The sequence below is a fragment of the Pezoporus wallicus genome, unplaced genomic scaffold, assembly GCF_028554395.1.
Source record: "Pezoporus wallicus isolate ANWC-B61680 ecotype Strahan unplaced genomic scaffold, APGP_CSIRO_Pwel_v1 contig_3858, whole genome shotgun sequence".
NCBI classification, from domain to species: Eukaryota; Metazoa; Chordata; class Aves; order Psittaciformes; family Psittacidae; genus Pezoporus; species Pezoporus wallicus.
This window is the reverse complement of record NW_026638754.1, coordinates 3,671,976-3,693,107: the sequence shown is the minus strand read 5'-3', so window position 1 is coordinate 3,693,107 and position 21,132 is coordinate 3,671,976. Positions and strand designations below refer to the sequence as shown.

General features: G+C 40.1%; 1 protein-coding gene across 3 annotated transcripts in view; it reads right to left on the bottom strand.

Moving 5' to 3' along the window:
* The window catches only part of CPED1 (cadherin like and PC-esterase domain containing 1), a 153,522-nt gene that overhangs the window by 90,633 nt on the left and 41,757 nt on the right, over positions 1-21,132 (bottom strand). For 2 of the 3 annotated variants that reach the window (XM_057412198.1, XM_057412195.1), the window contains exons 6-7: positions 13,297-13,420; positions 11,679-11,847 (exon numbers count right to left, since the gene is read on the bottom strand). In XM_057412198.1, coding sequence (XP_057268181.1) covers positions 11,679-11,847; positions 13,297-13,420 — 293 coding nt within the window. The remainder of the gene's footprint in view (positions 1-11,678; positions 11,848-13,296; positions 13,421-21,132) is intronic. The other variant, XM_057412197.1, reaches the window with a different exon arrangement.

Below are 21,132 nucleotides of genomic sequence, written 5' to 3'. Positions count from 1 at the left end.
TTTACGCTCCCGCTTGTTAAACTTCATGAGGTTCCTGTTGGACCATTTCTCCAGCCTGGTGAGGTCGCTCTGGATGGCAGCATGACTCTCTGATGTACCAGCCACTCCTCCTAGCTTTGTGTCATTAGAGGGTACACTCTGCCCCATCATCCAAATATTTAACAAATAGATTGAACATGAATGGACCCAGTAGAGATCTCAGGGATACACAGCTAGTTACTGGTGATGTGTTATGATGTATTTGCTATGCTGATACCAGATCTTACACTATACTTCTGTGCAGTCTAGTCCACAGAATTTTCTAGACAGTGCTGGAGCCTCCCCTTGTGAACACGAATACTGCCAAGCACACTGGTCTGCACTGGCATGGATAAACAGTTTTCAGTTTCTTCAAGCAGCGTATTGCAGTTAAATGTAATAAGTACTTTTTCCTTTTCAAAAAATCCTGTATTATTGCCTACAGCCAGCCACAGGAAATGCTCAAATATGCACTAACAGTGATCCTCCTTTGCTTTCTGCTCTCTTCAGTTCCAGTAACTTCATACTGTTGTACTGGTAAATAACTGGACGGTAGGAAGTTGGTCTGCCTGTTTTCCTGTTCTTATCACCTCTGTTTTCATCCTAACAAGTGGTTCCCTTTCCAAGCTTTACTGAATTAAAGTCCCCCATGCACATACCTGGACTGAAGGTTTGCAGTGCCTGGGACTTTTTCCCCTCTTTCTGATAAAACTATTTGAAATGCTAATAGGAAAAAATTTACAACAGTATACATGACTAAAGTCATAAAATTAAACCTCGGACTGCCAGGAAGATGCAAAGTGAAGGTTGCACATGTAGCCCCAACTCTGCCCTTTGGATATTCACATGATGTGGAAATCTTGAATGACATCACACTGTATTTTTATACCATAGAAAGTTTTCCACATGTACTGCTATTCCATGAGTCTCTAGGGCAAAAGTGCCCCGGAACTGCTATTTATAAAGAGATTATCCAAATCCTCAGGTCATGCTTCATTTGCCTGGCACAACAGGCTGAAAGGGGGTCTGTGTTTCTCAAAGTCTAAGATCATCAAAGCTGTGTTTCTCCCATAGAGCAGTATAACAATTAAGAACAAAAAGCTACATGCTTTCCAAATCACTTCTGATTTAGATTAATCTCCAAGTTAAACTGTCTCATTTCAGTTCCTGTTTCAGGCAAAAACCAGTTAATTAAACTGCTCATTTGACATTAAAAAAATAAAATGAAGACTCATTTCACCAAGGGGGAACTACATGGTGGTTCTTCAGCTGACTTTAACAACTATTTTCAGCATCTCTGCCAGATCCTGTATACCATACATATTCCTGTTAAACTGGCTTGCACCTTTTCTCTGTTTTCCTAGATGTGCAGTAGGCATTGAGGGGCTAAGTGAAAAAATGTGGAACACAAAAAGTTACAGAATTTTATAAGGAGAAATGGGGATTATTGGAAGGAAGGGCAAGAGGGACAGAAAAAGCCCCATTATTCATTTTCTCCTCACTGTAAATAAATTCTTAAGCCCCTGAACAAAAAGGATAGGCAATGCATATATTTTCTAGCAAGAACTAGACAAGCTGATTTGCCCTGTTTGCACCCCTAGTGAGCTGTTGGCCATAATAGCCAACTGTTTCCAACACAACAGGCATTAAAATAAAACTGGCTTCACCAAGGAACTGTCTTTTAGCTACAGCCCTCCTTAGCCAGACTAGAAAAGAAACATTGCTCAACAGGTTCTCATTAGGGGATATCAGGTTTTAGGACAATGTTTATTCTAAGCTAATGACTGAAAATAAATATTTAGTCAGGCTGGTTCAGGACCAGTGGAGACAAGAGATGAATACTTCAAGTTAAATTCCAATTCATGAAAAAAAATGCTATTTAAACAAGTTCAAGTTAGTTTTGACTGCTACAGATCCAACAGGATTCTCAGCAACTGGTGAGGAAAATGTAAACTATATGGATTAGGGGTGACAAAGTCTGAAAGCCTGCAACAACCTCCGGTTCTTCTGAGTGTGCCCAACAAAGTTATATAAATATCTATGTTCAACTGCAGTATACAAAAGTCACTGAACTGAAGATTTCTTCAGATTATCACTATTGACACTAGTTCTCTCACCTTCAGAAGAAACAGACTACCTATCCAGCAAGATGCAATCTCATGGGATAAATCTCATTGATCGATCATGATTAAAAGCAGCATTGAATGGTAGAAAGAAGACAGAATTGGAAAAACTGTTGGCAGTTTTTTTGTTCTCAGTCTGGGAGAAAGCTGACCTCTGGTTGGCAAATTTTTAAACAGAGGGATTAAATTTTAGTAGGCCGTAAAACTTAATGTTGATATGCACATATATTATGTACAATGACACCATTGTATACAGAATTGCAAGACTTCTCAGGAGCTGAAAGATGTTCATCCACATGCTGAATGCATATAGTTGGAGGTACATTCCACGTATTTATGTAATTCCTGAAAGAAGCGTGTAAATGCAGCCAAGTTACATAGGTCGAGCACACATTTTCTGTAAAGGCAGACTGAACTAGGAATATTCTTGAGATTAATTTTAACTCACTGACCTTTTGCTCACTGATAACTACTTCTGCTTTAGGATAAGCCACTAATCAATGTTAATTTTACAGTGCTTTTTCTCTACCTGCTTTGGCATCCACCTTCTACAGTCTGCAGTCATTAAAGTAAGGTTTATGATCTCAGAAACATGGATCTCTTTGGCTCCTCAAAAATACACTGAACCACCAGTGTAAGGCCTGACACACTGAAAAAAAATGCAATTTAATTGAAAAAAGAATTCTGATTTGAAAGCTTCATGCACAGAGTCATGAAGACTCAAGAAGAGTGGAAGAGCATGGCACCTGCAGGGCTGAATGCTGTAGTGACTGTAGTAACTCCCTTGAGAGAATTTTCCTCTGGCAATTTTTCTGCAAATGAATTTCTTAGGAGAGATGCTGGAGCAGCAAACTGGGGATTGCCCTGAGAAATAGTATAAAACCAAACTGTAGGGATCTTTCTGAGATTACCTTCTATCTCAGTCCTAGCATATTCTTGCCTCCTGATGAGACAAGAAATATTTTCTTCAACTAACGTTAGGAAAGGCACTTTAAAAAAAAACTACCTTCACTGACTGCATTGATTAGCTTTCTGTTCACTGTTGCAGGCACAACTCACATGAAGACAATTCACCCAGGTGTCAAAATCCGTGGAGGAATCCCACCACATAAGACTACATTGCTTATACGTATATGAGAATGCCCTGGGTTCAGCTGTAGCAGTCATTTTTCTCCTTCTTAGTAGCTGGTGCAGCGCTGTGTTTTTGACTTTCAGCCTGGGAACAGCACTGATAACACCAATGTTTTTAGTTACTGCTCAGTAATGTTTGCTCTGACCAAGGACTTTCTGAGTCTCATGGTCTGCCATGGAGGAAGGGAAGCCGGGAGGAAGCAGAGACAGGACACCTGACCCAAACTAGCCAAAGAGGTATTCCATACCACAGCACTTCATGCCCAGGATGTAACTGGGAGTTACCCAGAAGGGCTGGTTCCCTGCTTGGTCGGGCTGGGTATCGACAGGTGGTATTGTATTCCCTTCCGTTGTTATTTCCCTTATCATTATTATTGGTGGTAGCAGCAGTGGTCTGTGTTATACCTTAGTTACTGGGCTGTTCTTACTTCAACCTGTGGGAGTTACATTCTTTCCCTTCTCCTTCCCGTCCCTCCGGGAGCGGGGGCAAGGGAAGAAAGGGGGGGAGTGAGCAAGAGGGCTGCATGGTTCTGATTTACGGCCTGGGCTTAAACCATGACAGAGAGCTAAATGTCTAGGTTCTTTATATACCTCTGTGCAGAACACAGACACTTGAAGAGCATGATTTATGCCATCCTAAGGCAGACACCTCAAAAAGGTGACATTAATTGCAATTTAAAACTGCTCTGTTCCTCCAGTGGTTGTACAGGGAATCTAAATGAGACACTGACGACAGGTAGGAAATATGCCGCAGGAGTGTTCACACAGCCTCCCCATGGACAACAAAACCTGTGTGCCTGGGAGCATCCTGGGTTCAGCAGTAGCAGTCATTTTTCTCCTTCTTGGTAGCTGGTGCAGCGTTGTGTTTTGACTTTCGGCCTGGGAACAGAGCTGATAACACTGATGTTTTGGTTTGGCCAAGGACTTTGTGAGCTTCCTGCTCTGTCAGGGAGAAGAGGAGGCTGGGAGGAAACAAAGCCAGGACACCTGACCCAAACTGACCAAAGAGGTATTCCATACCACAGCACGTCATGCCCAGGATGTAACTGAGAGTTACCCAGAAGGGGAGGACTGCAGGGTTGGAGGAGGTATTGGTCGGTGCTTGGTCAGGCTGGGGGGGGGGGGGGGGGGGGGGGGGCGAGTTATCGGTTGGCTGGTGGTGAGGTGTTGTATTCTCTTCCCTTGTTATTTCCTTTATCATTATTCTTATTGGTGGCAGCAGTAGTGATTTGTGTTATACCTTAGTTACTAAACTGTTCTTATCTCAACCCGTGGGAGCTGCATTCTTTCAGATTCTCCTCTCCATCCCTCTGGGAGTAGGGGGAGGGCAAGAAGGAGGGGAAGTGAGTGAACGAGCTGTCTGGCTGGGTTTAAACCATGACAGGGAGGATGTTTGACCCAATCTTATCATGACAAAGAGGAAGGTGATCATCAGCAAGGTTAAACAGTAACCAGGAATTTATAAAGTGACTTTTGAAACAAGAGAGGAGTCAGCTTCAGAAATTATATAAAAGCAGCATGAAAACTTGCAGGGGGGACTTTGGAGTGGAAACAATAGCAGTGAAAACCTGATCAGGCACTGCCAGAAGTCAGCCCAGTAGTATCACAGCTTCTGCCTACGCTGCAGGGAATACTAGTGTAAGGGATGGGCACAGGTCCTATGTGGGTACACATGAAATGGCACACACAGAGTTGGAACTCCCGCTTATCCAAGGAGAGGTACACGCAAGAATGGAAACTGCATCCAGGAGAGTTGGGGATGTTTGTAACCTGTGCTGCCTGTGAGAGAGGGTCTGGGTAAATGTAGGTAAGCGGGTGGGTGTTTCAGAGGGTATTTATAAAAGATGTTTAGAAATTTGGAATGTTTATTAACACTTTTTAAGTGTCTGGTATAGTGGTTTACCTGTTCTGCTACTGAAATTGATAGTAAGTGTATCATTATTTCTCATTGCCAGCTAATTGCATATCATTAATTAGCCACTTCTATGCTGGTTTTGCTTAAATACTGTAAATCCATCAATTTTACCTGCAACTGTATCTCACCTTTGGAGGTGTAGGTGAGATTTGAACTTACCAAAGGGGCAAGGAGACAGAAGATAAGAGACAATTGGGGCTAACAAGTAATTCAGTGTAATTTTGAGGCTTACATTTTGGGCTTTGATACATCAGACTTTACAGGATTTGTATGACTAGATTTTCAAAGGACTTTGCTGGTTTCCAGTTGTAGCCTTCAAAACTACAAGGAACATGAAGTTACCAGGATCATATCTGAAAGCAAGGTTTATGTCTGAGGAGCCAAAGCATAACCTTTGCTTTAAAGAAATTACGCTTTTTGAAGGAACAAAGAATGTCCTCTACAGATTCTCCTCTATGCATCAGAGGTGTTGCTCTCTTAATCTGGGTCAGCAGAGCCTCAAAAGACCTAAGGTAATTGCCTCTCCTTGAAAATAGCTGAGGATGTTTTCACTTGAATCAATTTAATCAATCTGTGCTAACTTTCAATATAGGTTCTGTACTCTCAGTTCATTTTTGTACATTAATTCTTCTTACTGGATCTATATTTGATGAATTTTCTTCATGAAGTCCAAATACTTTTGGTTATAAATAGTGATCCATGGATGCAAAAATACTCTTTAACACACAAATAAGAATCTCTTTAACTTTACATACAGAGTTATCTAAATAACAAGGATGTCTGCAAGAATACTGAATGATTCCACATAGAAGGTTGGAAAAAGCATACTTTGCAATGAAGCCATTTCCCGTATTGCCTGCTAGCACAGGCAGAACTCTCCACCAATTACAGTATATAGAAAAAATTGTAAGTCATATAATGAGAGAAAAACATACCCATAATCAAAACAATGACTCTAGAATACATTACAGAGAAAACAGTGCAGTACTTTATCACAAGTTTATAGTGTTAGCTTTAGGTAATTGTTTATTCCACCCCTGACTTATTGTTACGATGTGCCATTTCTCTGCAGCTCTATCATGGCACTTGATGAAAGGACAAACCACAGTATTATTCAGCTATTTCACACAGTAATTTTCCCACTTATGTATGTTTTTTTCCTTTACAAAAGATTTTTTACAGATATGTCATTTAATAGTTCAGAACAAAAAAAAAATACAACTTCATCCCTCAACACTTATAACTTACATGGAGGAAAAAAGGCCATCTGAGAAAGATTTTCTCTAAAGATCCTTGCTAGTAAGACTAAGCCTAAAGACAAAAAGTCACCTAATAAGCTTCAGCAACCACTAAATTAGGTCCTTTGACTACAGCTGAAGAATGGTTTCCCAACCCAGAATTGACTTAGTGGGAAAGTAAAGGTGATTTACTAACAGCACTTCACAGCTCTCTGTGAGAAGCAAAAGTGTATTAGCTTCATTAAGGGAAGCTGGAAAGCAAAAAGGGAAAGATGAGAAGAATCAGGATAATGGGAGGTGGGTCTGAGAAAGCTGGGATCCACAGATGGGTGTGTTTACAGAGCTGGCTGGATTGTACAGCCAGAGCAAGAGGATATATGGACCAGGAGAAAAGCAGAGAGCTAAGGGCCTAGGTAGTAATAGTGTAAAGACTTCCTTATGACATATCCACATTATAAAAAAATAATCAGCCTAGGGCTCTTACTATCTAAACTCGGATGTTCGTAGTGACAAGACCAGAAAAGAATGATAGGAAGAATTTCACCTTTATTTAGGCACTGCATGACAGATTGGCATGGACATGGGAAACGTCAAGAAGTAAGGATTATTCATTATTTTCTCTTAAGAAAAGATTTAAGGGTATGAAATTAAGTAATCAGGTCAAATTTTAAAACAAATATTCTTTCTTGAGCAACACATGGTCTGTGGCATCTCATTGCTGCAAGATATTGGGAATAACAAAAGCATTAACGGGTTAAAAATTCTACTAAAGAATTGCATGGCATAAAAGTCCACTGTGGCTTATTAAACATAAATATATATATTCTACTTCCAGTTTTGTCTTCCTAACCTTGTGGGTTACCAGAAATATCTCTAGTCTGCCTAGGGACTCACACTTTATGCTTGTCCTGTTACACAGATTCATGATGCTTTCTTGCCCAGCTTTTGCCAGAAACAGAATGCTAGACTAAGCATGTCTTTGATCTCCCCCAGTCCAGACAGACTTTTGTTCTTATGTCAGTGAAACGAGAAATGATAGAGCTCTAGACACTGTAAAGGCAGAAAGCAGAGATAGTATTTTCGTTATGCTCAGGAGACGAGCATTGTAGTATTGATTCTTGCTACTTGCAACAACAGTGAAATGTGTATGCTAAGTTCTTACAGAATTTAAAGAACAAATTTAATTTTATTCCTAAATAACCTTGTAATTTAATGGATTAAGAGTTGATGCCAATTTTCTTTATTTGCTCCTGCTAAGTAGCAGGGCAAGCATATGCAATTCAAAGAGAAAATAAAGGGAAAAAATCCTGAGCCTTTCTGCTGTTTCTAAGCATTTTGCTCTTTATCGGCGTGTCTTTTTCAACCTAGCTGATTCTATGATTCTACGTTTGCATCCTGATGTCCGTGGTTATTACTTGAAGTAGTATCAAAACTGGCCACTTGAGGGCAATACTGTAACTGAATTGTCACAGTGTTCGGCTCTCAGCCAGAACTGCACAACATAGTAAAAGACGTATTGCCTGGAGAGGTGAGGGTCCGTTTTATTTGCATATATGTTAAGTAAAAAAATATATTTCTCTTTACTCAAGTTTCCAAATGCTTAATACACAGAGAGAGAATTTCAGCGGTAGTTATAGTGACTTATATCACAGCAAGCTTAACAGCAAACTGCTTTAATAAATTAAGTTTACTTCACTGCACAGCTGGAAAATCACTTAAAAGCACAGTTTCAGCTGAGCATATCGAGGATCGTGCAAGAGCAGCAGTCAAAGAATTCAAATCCAGGAGGTACCTGACTATTTTGGATGAGCAAGGGGACAGTGAAACAGAGCAGGGGCTGTGGGTAGTGGCCCACAGCACAGAACCTTCCGAGGTGACAAAAGTGCATCTCTTCATTAAGAACTGGGACCAGGTTGTGAAAGGTTAATAGCAGGGCAAAAGGAGCACTTCACAGTGTGTTAAACCTTGAGATACTTAATCATAAATGACTGTTTTGCACACCAGCTTCTATAAAACAGAAAATTATTGCAGGGTCAGTCTTCTGCTCAATAGACATGCATAATGCCGATTAATTCAAATGGAATTATTGCATATGTTGACAGAGACCCACCCTTTAATGGTACCTTATGCAAAATAGAAAGCTTCCATTTCATTATTAATTTCTCAACGCACAGATGGTCTAAATAAAGGGTTTCCAAATTTCCTCAAGGAAATAAGGCTATTACGCAAGTCTCACTTCAAAACATTCATGTGGCAGAAATCCATTCTCTCCCCTGTACCTCCTGCATCTTTTCATCCAGGGCATAAATCTAGAGATGCATTTTTGCTACCCCTTGACTACACACAAAATCCTCATGCCAGCTCAGAATATTCCTTTTTTTTTGCTTTCTGAACTGAGATACTAAAATATGTATAATCCAGAGAAAACCTGGCAGCTGGTGAGCAAAACACACTTGAACTCTTCCTGAACTGCCATTTGGCCAATGCTTGTTGAAGGCGTCATTCTGAAGCCTTGCCACTATGATTAGGACAAGTAAATACGAGTTGTAAAAACCATTTACAATAATTTACTAACAAGGAAGCAGCGGAGAAGGCAATGTTATTTAATTCATTAAACTCCTGTTTTTTCTTTACACAGCTTCTCTTAATAATTTGAAATCATCTGGTACCCCATCTCCAGTCTTCTTAAAAGTTTCTCTTTCATATATACCACATTCTGGTTACTTCTAGCAACTCTAAAGGATTGTTGTACATATGGGATCAAATTAAACTTAAACTTAATATAATAAGTTTGGGATAGTCATGTTATAACCAAGTTAACCACAACTGGGGATGAGTTTCTTATAGTTTAATTATACCGGTAAGAAAATTTGCTGACTAGAAACCTATATACACTGAGGAGGTCCCAAATTATTGTGCAACATTACTGAAAGCAGCACATCCATGACTGCAATGCAGCAGATTAAAATTATTCTCATATGTTCATTTAAAAAGAAGAATACAGTCAGCTGCTTTTGGGGAAAAACATGTTGAACACTAGCAAATCTTTCCAGACCAAAGTCTCCTTTATAGGCGTGTTCAGTCCCCAGTGACATCAATGGGTATTCTGTCAGTCGGTGGAAGAACAGGTCTTTAGAGACACTTTCTGTCTTTACTGACTATTGACAGGTTGGAGCTTGACAACATAACAAACAGTTTTCCTTCCTGCAAAATAGAGCTGGCAGAAACTGAAAGCTCTTAGTAGTTTCAGTTTTTTAGGACCAGGTTCCTCAGCTGGTACAAAAGTACGTATCTCCACTGGCTACTGTGGGAGAGGAGATCACTCTGCTGGCACTGTAAATGCCACTGGCAACAAGTGACAGCTACATGAAGTTGATGAGAAACTTGATGTAATCTCATCCCAAAGGACATCAGTGGTTGAAATCAAGCCTTCTTTCAAGTACTGTTTGCTGACTGATGGTCTGCCTGATGCCTCTGCACCAAGCACAGAGGCTTCTTTATGATTTCCCCAGTAGTGCTTCCTGGCCACTCCATGAATTCTCAGTGTCCCACTTCTCCAGAAGATTCACTGACTCCTCCCATGTTCTTTACAGGGCACACTGTTCATGCTGAGAGACAGCCTTATGCACCCCACTTTCCATCATTTTGTTAATCTTCATTTCAATCTATACATCACTCCAAATGTGCTTTCTGTGGTGCCTACTTTTTGTTTATTTCTTGCCATTTTGACAAGTCTGCGTAAAGCTGTGGAAGATATAGCACCACAGCAGCAGTAACCAGATTGGAACTCCTGCAGATGTGCTGCTCTTTCTATCTATCACTTTTATTGCTGCTTCAGCTGCCAAAGTGCTCTATAAATGGTGGCTGGTGCCCCATTCAGCAGACTTCACTCAGTGGGGATTATTTCACAGAGTCATATCACAGTTACTAATGACTACTAGCCTTTAAAGTAGTCCCTTCTTCAGCAGCAATGGTGAAGCTGCTGGACATTGTGCCATTTTAATAAAACATAAAACAAAATTGAACTCCAAGTTTTGAAAGCGAGTGACCATTAATCTTAAGAAAATAAATTACTATCTCCATGGGCTTCCATAGATTCTGAGGGGGGGAAGAAAAAGAAGTAGGTTCATCTCACCTCATTTTGGCAATCTAGAATTTGGTATGTTCTCTAAGAATGTCATAACCCACAAAAGGAAGCAGTCACTCTTAGCAGGAAACTCATCTCATTCCAAAATTAGTGTCTAAATGGGGTGGGATGATTTGCTCACTAGGAATGTCTTCTTCTCCAATAACTAGCAGTAGATAATGAGCTTACACTAGGCACTTAACTTTGAGAGAGCTAAAATTGTAGAACATACCAAATGGCTGGCACCATTGAGAGTCCTGACTGTGACACCTCAACACTCCTACTGATCCAAAGCCTAGACCTGCTCCTACCCCAAAGAGGGCTACACAGGCAAGGTGCACCCATCCTCAGGTGGCTGCTGAAGGAGCTGATCTATGCAACATCAGGAAATCACTGCCGCTTTGTGACCTTATTCCTTCAAAAGGAAAGGAGCAGCTGCATAACCATAGCTCCTTCAAGAATTGCTGTGTTGCAAGCACAGTTCTTGCTAAAGGACCAAAGAAATGGGAAGGCATGCTTGGAAATCCATAGAACTGCTGAGCAAACTAGATGTGGAGAGAGAGGGTGTCTCTCCAGGAACGTGAAGATGTCCAGAGTTAATCCATGTGAAACATCCTTCTTCATAAAACTGAGACCACAGGAGGCCTACCCTCTCCATTGAATACTTCCTTCCCCTTATTTAGAAGTACCCTGACCTTCCTTCATTCTGTTTTACTACACCTAAAAAAGAAAATCCAAACAAACTACTTAAAATATTTATTTTCCTTTTTTACAACACTGTCAATATCCGGGAAAAAAATGTTACTGCATGACAGGACCCCCACTGCTGTGCTTTAGAGAAAACTCCAGCCTTGCAACTGCTGTCAAATGTCACCAATAAAAATGGGGTCTGAGGCAAACAAATCCCATGCCCCCACTGCCCAGTAAACTCTTCCCTGCCCTTCCCAGCTCTTCATGAAGCAAACCCTGCTCACTCTGAGAAATGAAAGCTGCATACAAGTAGAATATTCACTATCAGCTGTGGACTGCAAATAAAGAGGGAGTAAAAGAAAATAAAGGTATTATCTGGTTTTCTGTCTCAGTAATTTGCCTGAAAGATGGAAAAAATGGGAAATGAAATGTTTTACCTTTACAGAAAAATGCTTCTTCTTGGGTGGATGCCAGACAGTGGTGGTTGAATGAATGAATGCTCTCAGAGGTGTTAAAGATGTCACAAGTACATATGCTTTGATGATGACAGAAAGGTCTTGAGCTTTAAGGATGTCCTTGTGGTAGGGTGAACCTGACACATGATTCCTGGAAAGTAATAAAAATACACAGCATTAATGAAGTGCTTTTGCAAATGAGGAAAATGAACTATAAGAATTCGATGAAATAGTGAAATTATCAGAAATAGGAAATTAACCTTTTTTCCTCCAAGTTAAGCAATACAGCAGATAAAACCAAGCAGGCTGAAACAAATCATTACATCAAGTCTTTTTAGTGGTTTTAGTATTTTTAAATCCTATTTTCCATACATAGAAAATAACTATGTTAGGAGGGAGTTACATTTGAGAGTATATAGGGATAAATGCATTGCGGGCGTATTGGAATTGTTGCAAGACAACCTGGGACATTCAGAGTGAAGGTAAAAACATTAAAGAAATCCAAGCAGCTTAAACAACAGAAGTGCATTTAAAACAGGTTTAAAACTGATTTACAGCAAATTCAGAAAAAAAAAGAAAAAAGAAAAAGAAAGAAAACTACAGAAAGATTGCACTATTGTTAGCACTATCTTCAATGTAACAAAGAGACAGAAATATGCAGTACTACATGTTTTCCCTAATGAAAGCCACAAACTATGATTCCAAATATTATGAAAGACTATGACACCAAGGAATAACCCCATAATAAATCAGCTAATCATAAAAGAATTGTGAAAGCTAACTGTGCCTTGGAAGTGACGTGGCTCTCCAGATACTGGTCTACAAGCTCCCATAGTCCACACAAAAGGAATCAGCTATGCTTGTTACTGGAGGAAATCTGAGCTATATTTAGGCCTATTCACAAATGTGGTTATTATTCTGACTGTTAAAATCTTCAAGTATTAGTCTATGCAAAGCAAATGCAATGAGGAGATGACTATAGAAATTATGGATCTCTGAGACTGATTCCTGGTAAAAGACAGGTCTCCTTTCCCATTTCTGTGTAATCTCCTGTTAAGGAAGTTTAATAATAATCATCTTAAAGAGACCTTTCTCTCCCCTCGGCAGAATGGTAGGTTCTCAGAGCATAAAATTTGAGAGATACTGTAACATAGGAAACCGCACATGGACAGCCAGTTCTCCAACCAGTAACATCTTGGTACTTCATTGGAAGGGTCTCTGTGCAAAGGACTACATTTGTATGTCTGTCATGGGGGCAAGGCAAGAATGGGAGCGGGAAACAGCTCAGCCACCATGAGACCTAAACATTCAGGGGTGTCTCTGAGTCTGTATTTATCTGCCTAGGTGTTTCAATGCCCTTCACACTTAGCTGTTCACACACAAAACGTGCAAGCTTGGCTAGTACAGAAACAAACATTATGCAAGGATAGGCTATGCAATACATCCAAGTGCTCCACCTGCTGTGGTCTCCTCTATTGCTACATTCTGCGTCCCTGACTCCCTGACTCCCAGACAACTGCAGGACACAGCACTCATGGCTTCTGCAGGTGGGGTATCATTAGCTTATAGCTGTGCCCCCCTGCTCTGCTTCTATTAGTACCTTGGATGAGAACCATGTATCTTGTCAGTGCTTTTGCTCCCCTGGGACACGTTGCTTGCGGTGCTGGCCCATGACATCCCAGGCTGGCCGAAACACTCTGGGGTGACAACTGGGAGCTGCAGGTCTGAAAAAGCATGGAGGAGACGAGAAAGAAAGTCAGCAGAGCATTGAAAGCAGCAGTCAACTCCTACTGTGAAGGATAAAATGTGTGAACACAATAGGTAGAGAGGAGGTACCAGCATCAGCCAAAACTGTAATATAAGAAATGTTGAGAATATAATCCCTTTAGATCTGCTAGAAGAGAGCTTTACACCTACCAAGTACACCCTTCCAGCTGCTAGCCCAGAGGCTTAGCTGAAACTCCCACATTATATGTGAGTGCATGAGTGCTGCATACAAAAACTGTTCCCTTCCCCCTTCTTCCACACAGAAATTCTTAATTTCTGAATATAAATACCAAAACTTTGTTTCTCAAGTAGGTCTAATTACAATAATGGGGATAAGAAATTTGACTAAGGACCAAGGGGCTTTACCACTGTGATCACACAGACAGCTCAGTAAATAACCACATCCTTGTTTCCAAGTTCACTGTTTAAAGGCTGCATTTTGTAGCTGCTGAAATCTATGGAAGGTTTAGTTCTGCCACCAAATGCAGTGGGAGCAGGAATGAAGTACCAGATTCCTCAAGATTACTAAGGCATGTTACTAGTAATAGTAATCAAAATATTGTGATGTGAGATCAGGCAATGGGTGGTATGTATTTTCTGCTTTTACTGTGCTGATAAAAAGAGCCCTTATGTCATTATTTCAGGTAGCATGGTTTTCATTAACTCTAACACACCTCACATTTCAAGTTCTTAAGTAATAGTCAGGGAAGAGTCAAGCTGTTCACATTATTCCCAAACCTTGTTATTTATCTTTTTAATGACATACTGCATCGTGCTAATGTTACGAATTTATTCGTATAGCTTCTCTTTCAAAGCGTGCACTCTAGACTGTGGTACATAAAACAAAAAATAAAACTGAAGTTGTATTGTTGATGATAAGCTGTGAGCAGCCATTCAAGGAAAATAACTATTCATTTTCATACTGATCCTGTTAAAACGACATTGTGATTGTCCATGTTTATCAGCTGTTCATCAGACCAGCTCAGTTCAGCCTTCCAAGCTCAACTGGGATCTAAAATTAATCTGGTCCTCTGCCTTACATGCACCATTTAGCAGGATTAAATGCTTTACTAATAAAGACCAGGCACTCATTAATATAACACCTCATGTTCAGATTATACTCTCACTGGCATCTTTGTGTTGAGTTATGCATTATAGCCAATCCGGACTTTAAGTGACTAGCTGTTTGTTGCTAGTACAGAGACAGAACAGGCTACTTTCTGCCTACTTGGCTGTGCAGTGATCACAGGAATAAACCAGCAAAAATCCCATTAAGTCTTTTATTTAACAGACTTGCTTCTGAATATGCACAGGGAGCAGATCTGATAAATCAAGTGCTTTTTTTCCCCATATCTGCTTTATGAAGACACACAACAGCCTTCCACTATGGCAATTTTCACTCTGTAAAGAGACAACAGCATTTCACCACACCAATCTGCAATGATCCCACAGCATCATTTCAGTTTCCTAACTGAAGTGCTGATATTAGCAAAATAGTATTCGTAGGCTTTGTGTTTAGGCAATGGAGAGAGAGACCAGTTCTTGGAGCACTAAGAGAAATACTGAACTGAACTGTTCTCTGAAAGGGTGTTTTTATACTGTCTGTGCCAGAAAACTAAGTTAGTTAGTTGCAGCTGCAAATAATTTCCAGAGTGTAAATTTTAATCGCACAGCTTTCGTGTTCAGAAAAAAAGGGAATTATTAAACGCATAAAGGCCTTCCACAGTGCAAAGGTGACTTCAGAGCTCTTTTTCTGATTTATCCTCACATTGGTAAAAAGGCAAGACACAGTGCTCAGCTCTATGATGTTATGGAGCCAAGCCCTGTTCCCCTGTATCTTGGTACTGTAGCATATCCTGCAGTGCCCAGCACATCCTGGGAAAAGCCCAGCACTGCAAGACTCTGGATTTCAAATTTCATGGCTTAGATCTTCAGTCACAAGATATTGATCTGTTGACCATGAGTAGGATCAAAGTCACATAAAACGCAGTGAAGCCCAAGAAAGCACTCCAAGTTATGCCCTGCCAATGCTGCTTATGAGGGCAGACGAGAGAGAGAGGCAGGTTGTACCACACAGCACACAACTGAGAGGAGGTAGAACTGTGCTTCCAGACCACGCTCCCTGTAACATATGCACCTTTTACATCAGGCCACACCTACATGATGACATTAACAGAACCATGCAAAGGACAAGAATGACAGTTCTTCTCAGCTGATCATCTGAAAGCCAAATTACATCAAAGGTGCACATTCTTCAGCAGTTGCTTTGTTGAGAAAAGGGAAATGCGCAAAACATAATTTTCTTATTTGAAAGAAAGCAAATGTTTCACTGAAAATAAGAACAGGGCAGCAGAGAAGGGCTGTTCAGCTCATTACTTAAGAGAAAATAGACTGTCTTTTCCTTTTTAAAATATCGTTTTAATGGTGTTGCTAAGGCAACAAGTAACCAATATGGCATTAAGTCACAAGACAGAATTTGAAAAGAATGAGGTGAGATTTGTACCTATATTTATCCCTCTTAAATGAGAGGTTTAGCTGTTCTAGAGAAATAGGAAAGATTACTTAGACATTAATTCATTTGTCACTACCAAGTGGACCATTTACTGGAGCTGGATATAACAAATTAAAAAAAAAATGGGTAGGGGCAGATGAAAACAGAAGTGTAATAAAATTCAGAAACTACTCGGTAGAAGATCCTCAGTACTGGCCTAAGTCACTGTAAAATGCCTCAATATTAAAGAAAAAAAGGGAACCTGCAATCTCTTAAAGAAGAGAAGGTTAAACAAATTCAGTGTGTTGGTGATTAGCATGAAGAATTAAAATTGGGGCGATGCTGGTAAATTATTCCTCATGCTATATAGAGCATCATGTTTGCATGGTGCCTTACACGGCTCTGTTGATTTGGCATTAGCATCCACTTTGGAGAGAGCGAATTGCAAGGTGGCTGGAAGGAGGTGGAGGGTGAGTGAGACTGTCATGAGGTGCTTGCTCCTTTGAAATGACACACAGCATGTACACCATCAGACAGAGTTAACAGGGAGTGCCAGTCCTTCACTTTGGTAAATCTACACCCAGTAATCAATGAATGCAATTATCATTATAATAGAGAAGTTAGTAGTGCTGAGCTGCAGCACACTCAGCTGCATCAGTTCTCATGGCAACTCTTCACCTGCTCTTGTACTCAAAAGCAGTAACAGTGTTTATTAGAGCTGTAAATTTGTTAATCAACGTTATCATCAATAAAAACAGGCCTGCACTGCCTTCACTGTTTGCAGTAATTGCCATGTATTTCCATCTTGAAATCACTCTACAAGCTGTTGTTAATTAACCAGCCTTTTGAAGTACACAAATAACATCAGCATTTTATAACAGAAGAGGTGAGGCAGGCTCAGCAGTTGATATGTGTCAGGCAGCTTGGGAAATCAAGTTAGAAAGAGTCCCAGCATCCCACTGGCATGTCCAGATTACATCCTCTCTTTCAAAAATCCAAATCCTAACATCAGTAATTTTTGTTGCAGACTCTAAAGATCAAAAGAGAAAGAAGACATAAATTAGAAAAGAATATTTTTCTTTCAAAGTGGCTGTGCAGTAATTGAAATGCTGGTTTTTTTATGAGGACAAGCTACAGGCTTTGCCACAAGTACATTCTGCTGCAGTCACTTGAGGTAATCCAGAGTAAAGCAAAAGACCTAAGGCTGGATACCTGCTTTCACTTAAGGTAAAAAAAAAGAAGAAAAGCTTCACTTCCTCAGAATTCTGGCTTGAAGGTTTCTTATGCTGACATCTGAAATGATACCATTGAAAACACCGACAAACACCACCACTTTCCCTCTGCATAGGGTGTTCTCTATGACACCATTTTGATGGGTAAGGAAGCCGCTACAAGCTCTCAGCTGAATTCACACATTAGCCCTCTAACCACAGCAATGGGTAAAACACAGATCTTAGACATAGGAACATCTGGGGGCCATGTGTAAAAAAGGAGGTATAAGGTCCACCAAAGCAAGTCAACACCTCTAGTTCAAAAAACAAAATAAGCACGTCTTTGTCACATGAACTGGTGGTAGATATTGTTCTGTCAACTGCGATCTCTCAAAGTACCACAGAGTCAAACAATCAGTTGACAGTGAAAACTGATATCTAATGCAGCAGCTACACTGGCATCTAATGAGGCCTTTCAAGTATTTTACACAGCTATGACTTCTTGCTCCCTCTCCCCCCATCTCCAGCTCCCAAGTTATTTACTTGACTTTGGCTCAGAGTTCTGAAGTGTAACATGAGAATAAACACATACACAATAAAGAATAGCCGATTTAAGAGTTACAACATGTGGCTGAGCAAAAGGCTTACCAACAGCTAGAAGTACATTTGGGCAAATTAAGACTTCCTGGAGGAGAGCCAGGTCAGTGTTGACACTGCTGCAGCCATGTGGACTGCTGGTAAATGGAACACTTATGTTAACATGAACATCTGGTGATTGCAAAGGTAAAGAATTCAGCAGAAGACCCTACTGGTTAAACTAAGTTAGTAACACTCAACTGAAAGAAAAGGAAACAGAATATGAATGAGAATGCGTCCTCTTCTTTATTCTTCCCTTTATAGTATCCTTTGATGTTACAAGGAGGGTTATGATAACATTTTATTTGTTAATTTTATTTTACTGTGTTCAAGATCAAATAGGCTATATTTTACGGACTTCAAACATGGAGCAAGAAACAGTTAAAACTATTGTCTACCAGAAAAAGGTCATTTTGCTTCTAGACTGCCCATCAACTGTCAGATCTGTTGGAATGTTTCAAGAGTGATTGAATTACCTTGGGAGCTCCTGGTTACTTAATGAAGCCCAAAGCTTGAGACAGGATCAAACGCAACCAAGGTGCTGTGCTTTGTTCTGAGCCCAGCACATTGTTCATTACTTTTATATAGGACAGTGTAAGCTTAGCACACTTGTTCTTGCAGTCTTCATCAAATCGCTTGTCTTTTTAGTGGGAAAAACGTTACTTTAGAACATGAAAGTATATTAACCCTGAAATTAGCACATTAATCTCCTGAAAAACAGGAGACTTTTCATCTGCACAGAAGCCATCTGAACCTCTTCCTGGGTTCTCATAGTGGTAGTCTTTCTCTAGCAGTAGCTTGAATTCTCCCACAGAGGAAAGAAGGAGAATAATAATCACTTCATGTCATTTCTTAGCAGTTTCTGCAGCACAGTGTTCAAGAAGGACTGAAACAGGTCCTCTGTGTCAGCCTTACAAGTTTGCTCTCTGACAAGCCATCTCAGCGAGTTTGAAGAACTTCATATTGCGCCCTGTGCTGAGACCATCCATCTGCCTGACCGGTGTGGGCTGCTGGAGCACAAAGAGCTGATTTCTGATACAGACCTGGCAAGCTGCATTGCTACAACCTGGTCCTTTTCTAGTATTTACAACTGGGCAATTTTCCAGCATTTGTAGGTTGGAAAGGTGTGTTAAGCAGCTGCAAAGATTGCTTTACATCAGGAGATGCTTAAAAATCCTTCATAGGCTCTTAGGCGTCTCCAGGCCTATGGAATTTTGATCAAAATAAAGCATACTATCCAGTACCTTTTGCTCAGTCATTTATAGCCACCTTCTGTCAGCTGCATTAAAAGTGCATGGTTTTCATTTTTCAGTGTTGATTTTAGAGGATGGATAATTTCAGATGAACTATTGCCATACATGCCTTGAGGCTTGTCACAGAAAGCAGACCTATTCCATTAATTGCTTCCTGTAATCCTTTGACCTATTGGAAGAAAAGACTCTGAAACAAAGACTAGTACTCTCCTCTGGCTTTCACATTATGCCTTGAGGTTGCTAAAGAAAGAGAGAGAACCTTTAACACTCAGTTTTATAGCCCATGCATTTAGAAAGGGGTGGCTGTGAAACTCAAAGCAGATGCTGTGTATTTGAAGGAAGCTAGGAAGACAAGGGCAATCCCGGCCCCCAGTGAAGTCCTTGAAAAATTTCCATTGATTTCACAGGAATATGAGTACTTGCTTGATACTTAACATTCCTGTGATGGTTTTAATGTGTTATAAGTTGCATTTGCAACATGCACATTGCTGCAGGTTTACTACACCACCCACTACTGACTATTGATCTAGCTGTCCTTAAAAGGTTTCCATATTCAAAAAATGCAGCAGCCCCTCCCTCTGTAGTACAGTTAATCTCAAAGCAACCCACTCTGCATATTTAGAATGGAGAAATTTCAAATTGTTAGTAATTTCTGGAAATTTAAACTATTTAAAATATATTTAGTATTAAAAAAACTAAAACATTACAGTAAAGTGGATCTAGAGGGAAAGGAATTTATACTGTGGGGTGAAATCATGCTAAAAAACACCTGTGTAGTTTCAGAGTTAAAAAGACAAAATGACAGCATGTAATTTTAAAACGTATGTGTTGTTTATTTTCCCCTTTAAAAACATTAGCAAATACAGCTTCAGTTTAGATTAATCACTTAGCATGTTTTTTTGCTTCTCTATTTTAGCAGGTACATGGGAAAAGTATTTATTAAATATAGTGTTTCCTTCTTCATTCCTAAAGCATCCTCACAGTCAAAAGACAGAGGTTCATACTAGAACTTAAATTTACAGATAAGCTATGGAGCTCTGGATAAAGCAACTCAGTGAAAATGTTGGCTGTTAAATGATTAGAGCCACAGCTACAATTCTGTACTAGTAACAGGGTAGAATATAGACTAGTATAGGCCCAGTAATTAATTTAATCTGCTATAACTCTTTTCAGCCTCCTCATATTTGTTGCTATTACAGAAGTACGGTTTTGTCCTAGCCAATATCTCACCTTGTGGTAAAATAAAGGTCAATCTCCACATAGTTTATAATCAAAATAACTCAAAAGAATCAGATGCTGATTTTATTGGCCATCCTTGAGGCTGTCAGTAACTTAAAAAGGTAATAGGCTCAGAACTGATCACAGTGGTGCACAGACATTTGTAACAGCCAGATGGCAAAAGAAATGCATCCCTCTATAAAGAACTACATTCCTGTCACAGAGATGTTGAGTTATTACAACAGAAAATAAATTTAAACTATAATTTCTTTCTTACATAGGTAGCTCCATTGGACCTTGCTTCCTCCCTTTGCTTCATCACCCTTCCCACTGACTGCAGAGTAAGCAAGGATGCTGGGAACAGACAGAGCAAAATTGTTAGGCTGGGGAGAGAAAAGCTGGCACAGGGCTAGTACCAGACAGTAAAGATATCACATAGTGAGAGCACAGCCACAGGTGGACTATCTTGGTTCTTCCACCTAGATTTATTAGGGTCATGCCTATCCAAGACCTTCTGTGTGATTAGTGATGTTTGCCAGCCCTGCAGTGAGCATGCAAGGCTGGTAGACACTCTTAAAGTCTTTGGACTAGTGACTAATAAAAAGAAACACAAAAGGAAGGTGTACAACAGAAGTATTACTTTAAAAAAAATTGGTGATCCGTATGATAAACAGCTATGCATGGCACAGGCTGGGCCCTGGAAGTGGTGAAACAAGACAAACACTTATGTGGAAAGACAGACTAATCGGGATTGCCCACGCAACAAGAAAATCAAGGAAGCAATGCTATAAGCATTTCCACTACTTTCCCAGACAAAACCTGTCATAGGCAGTATTTGTTTTGCATACACCAGGATGCCT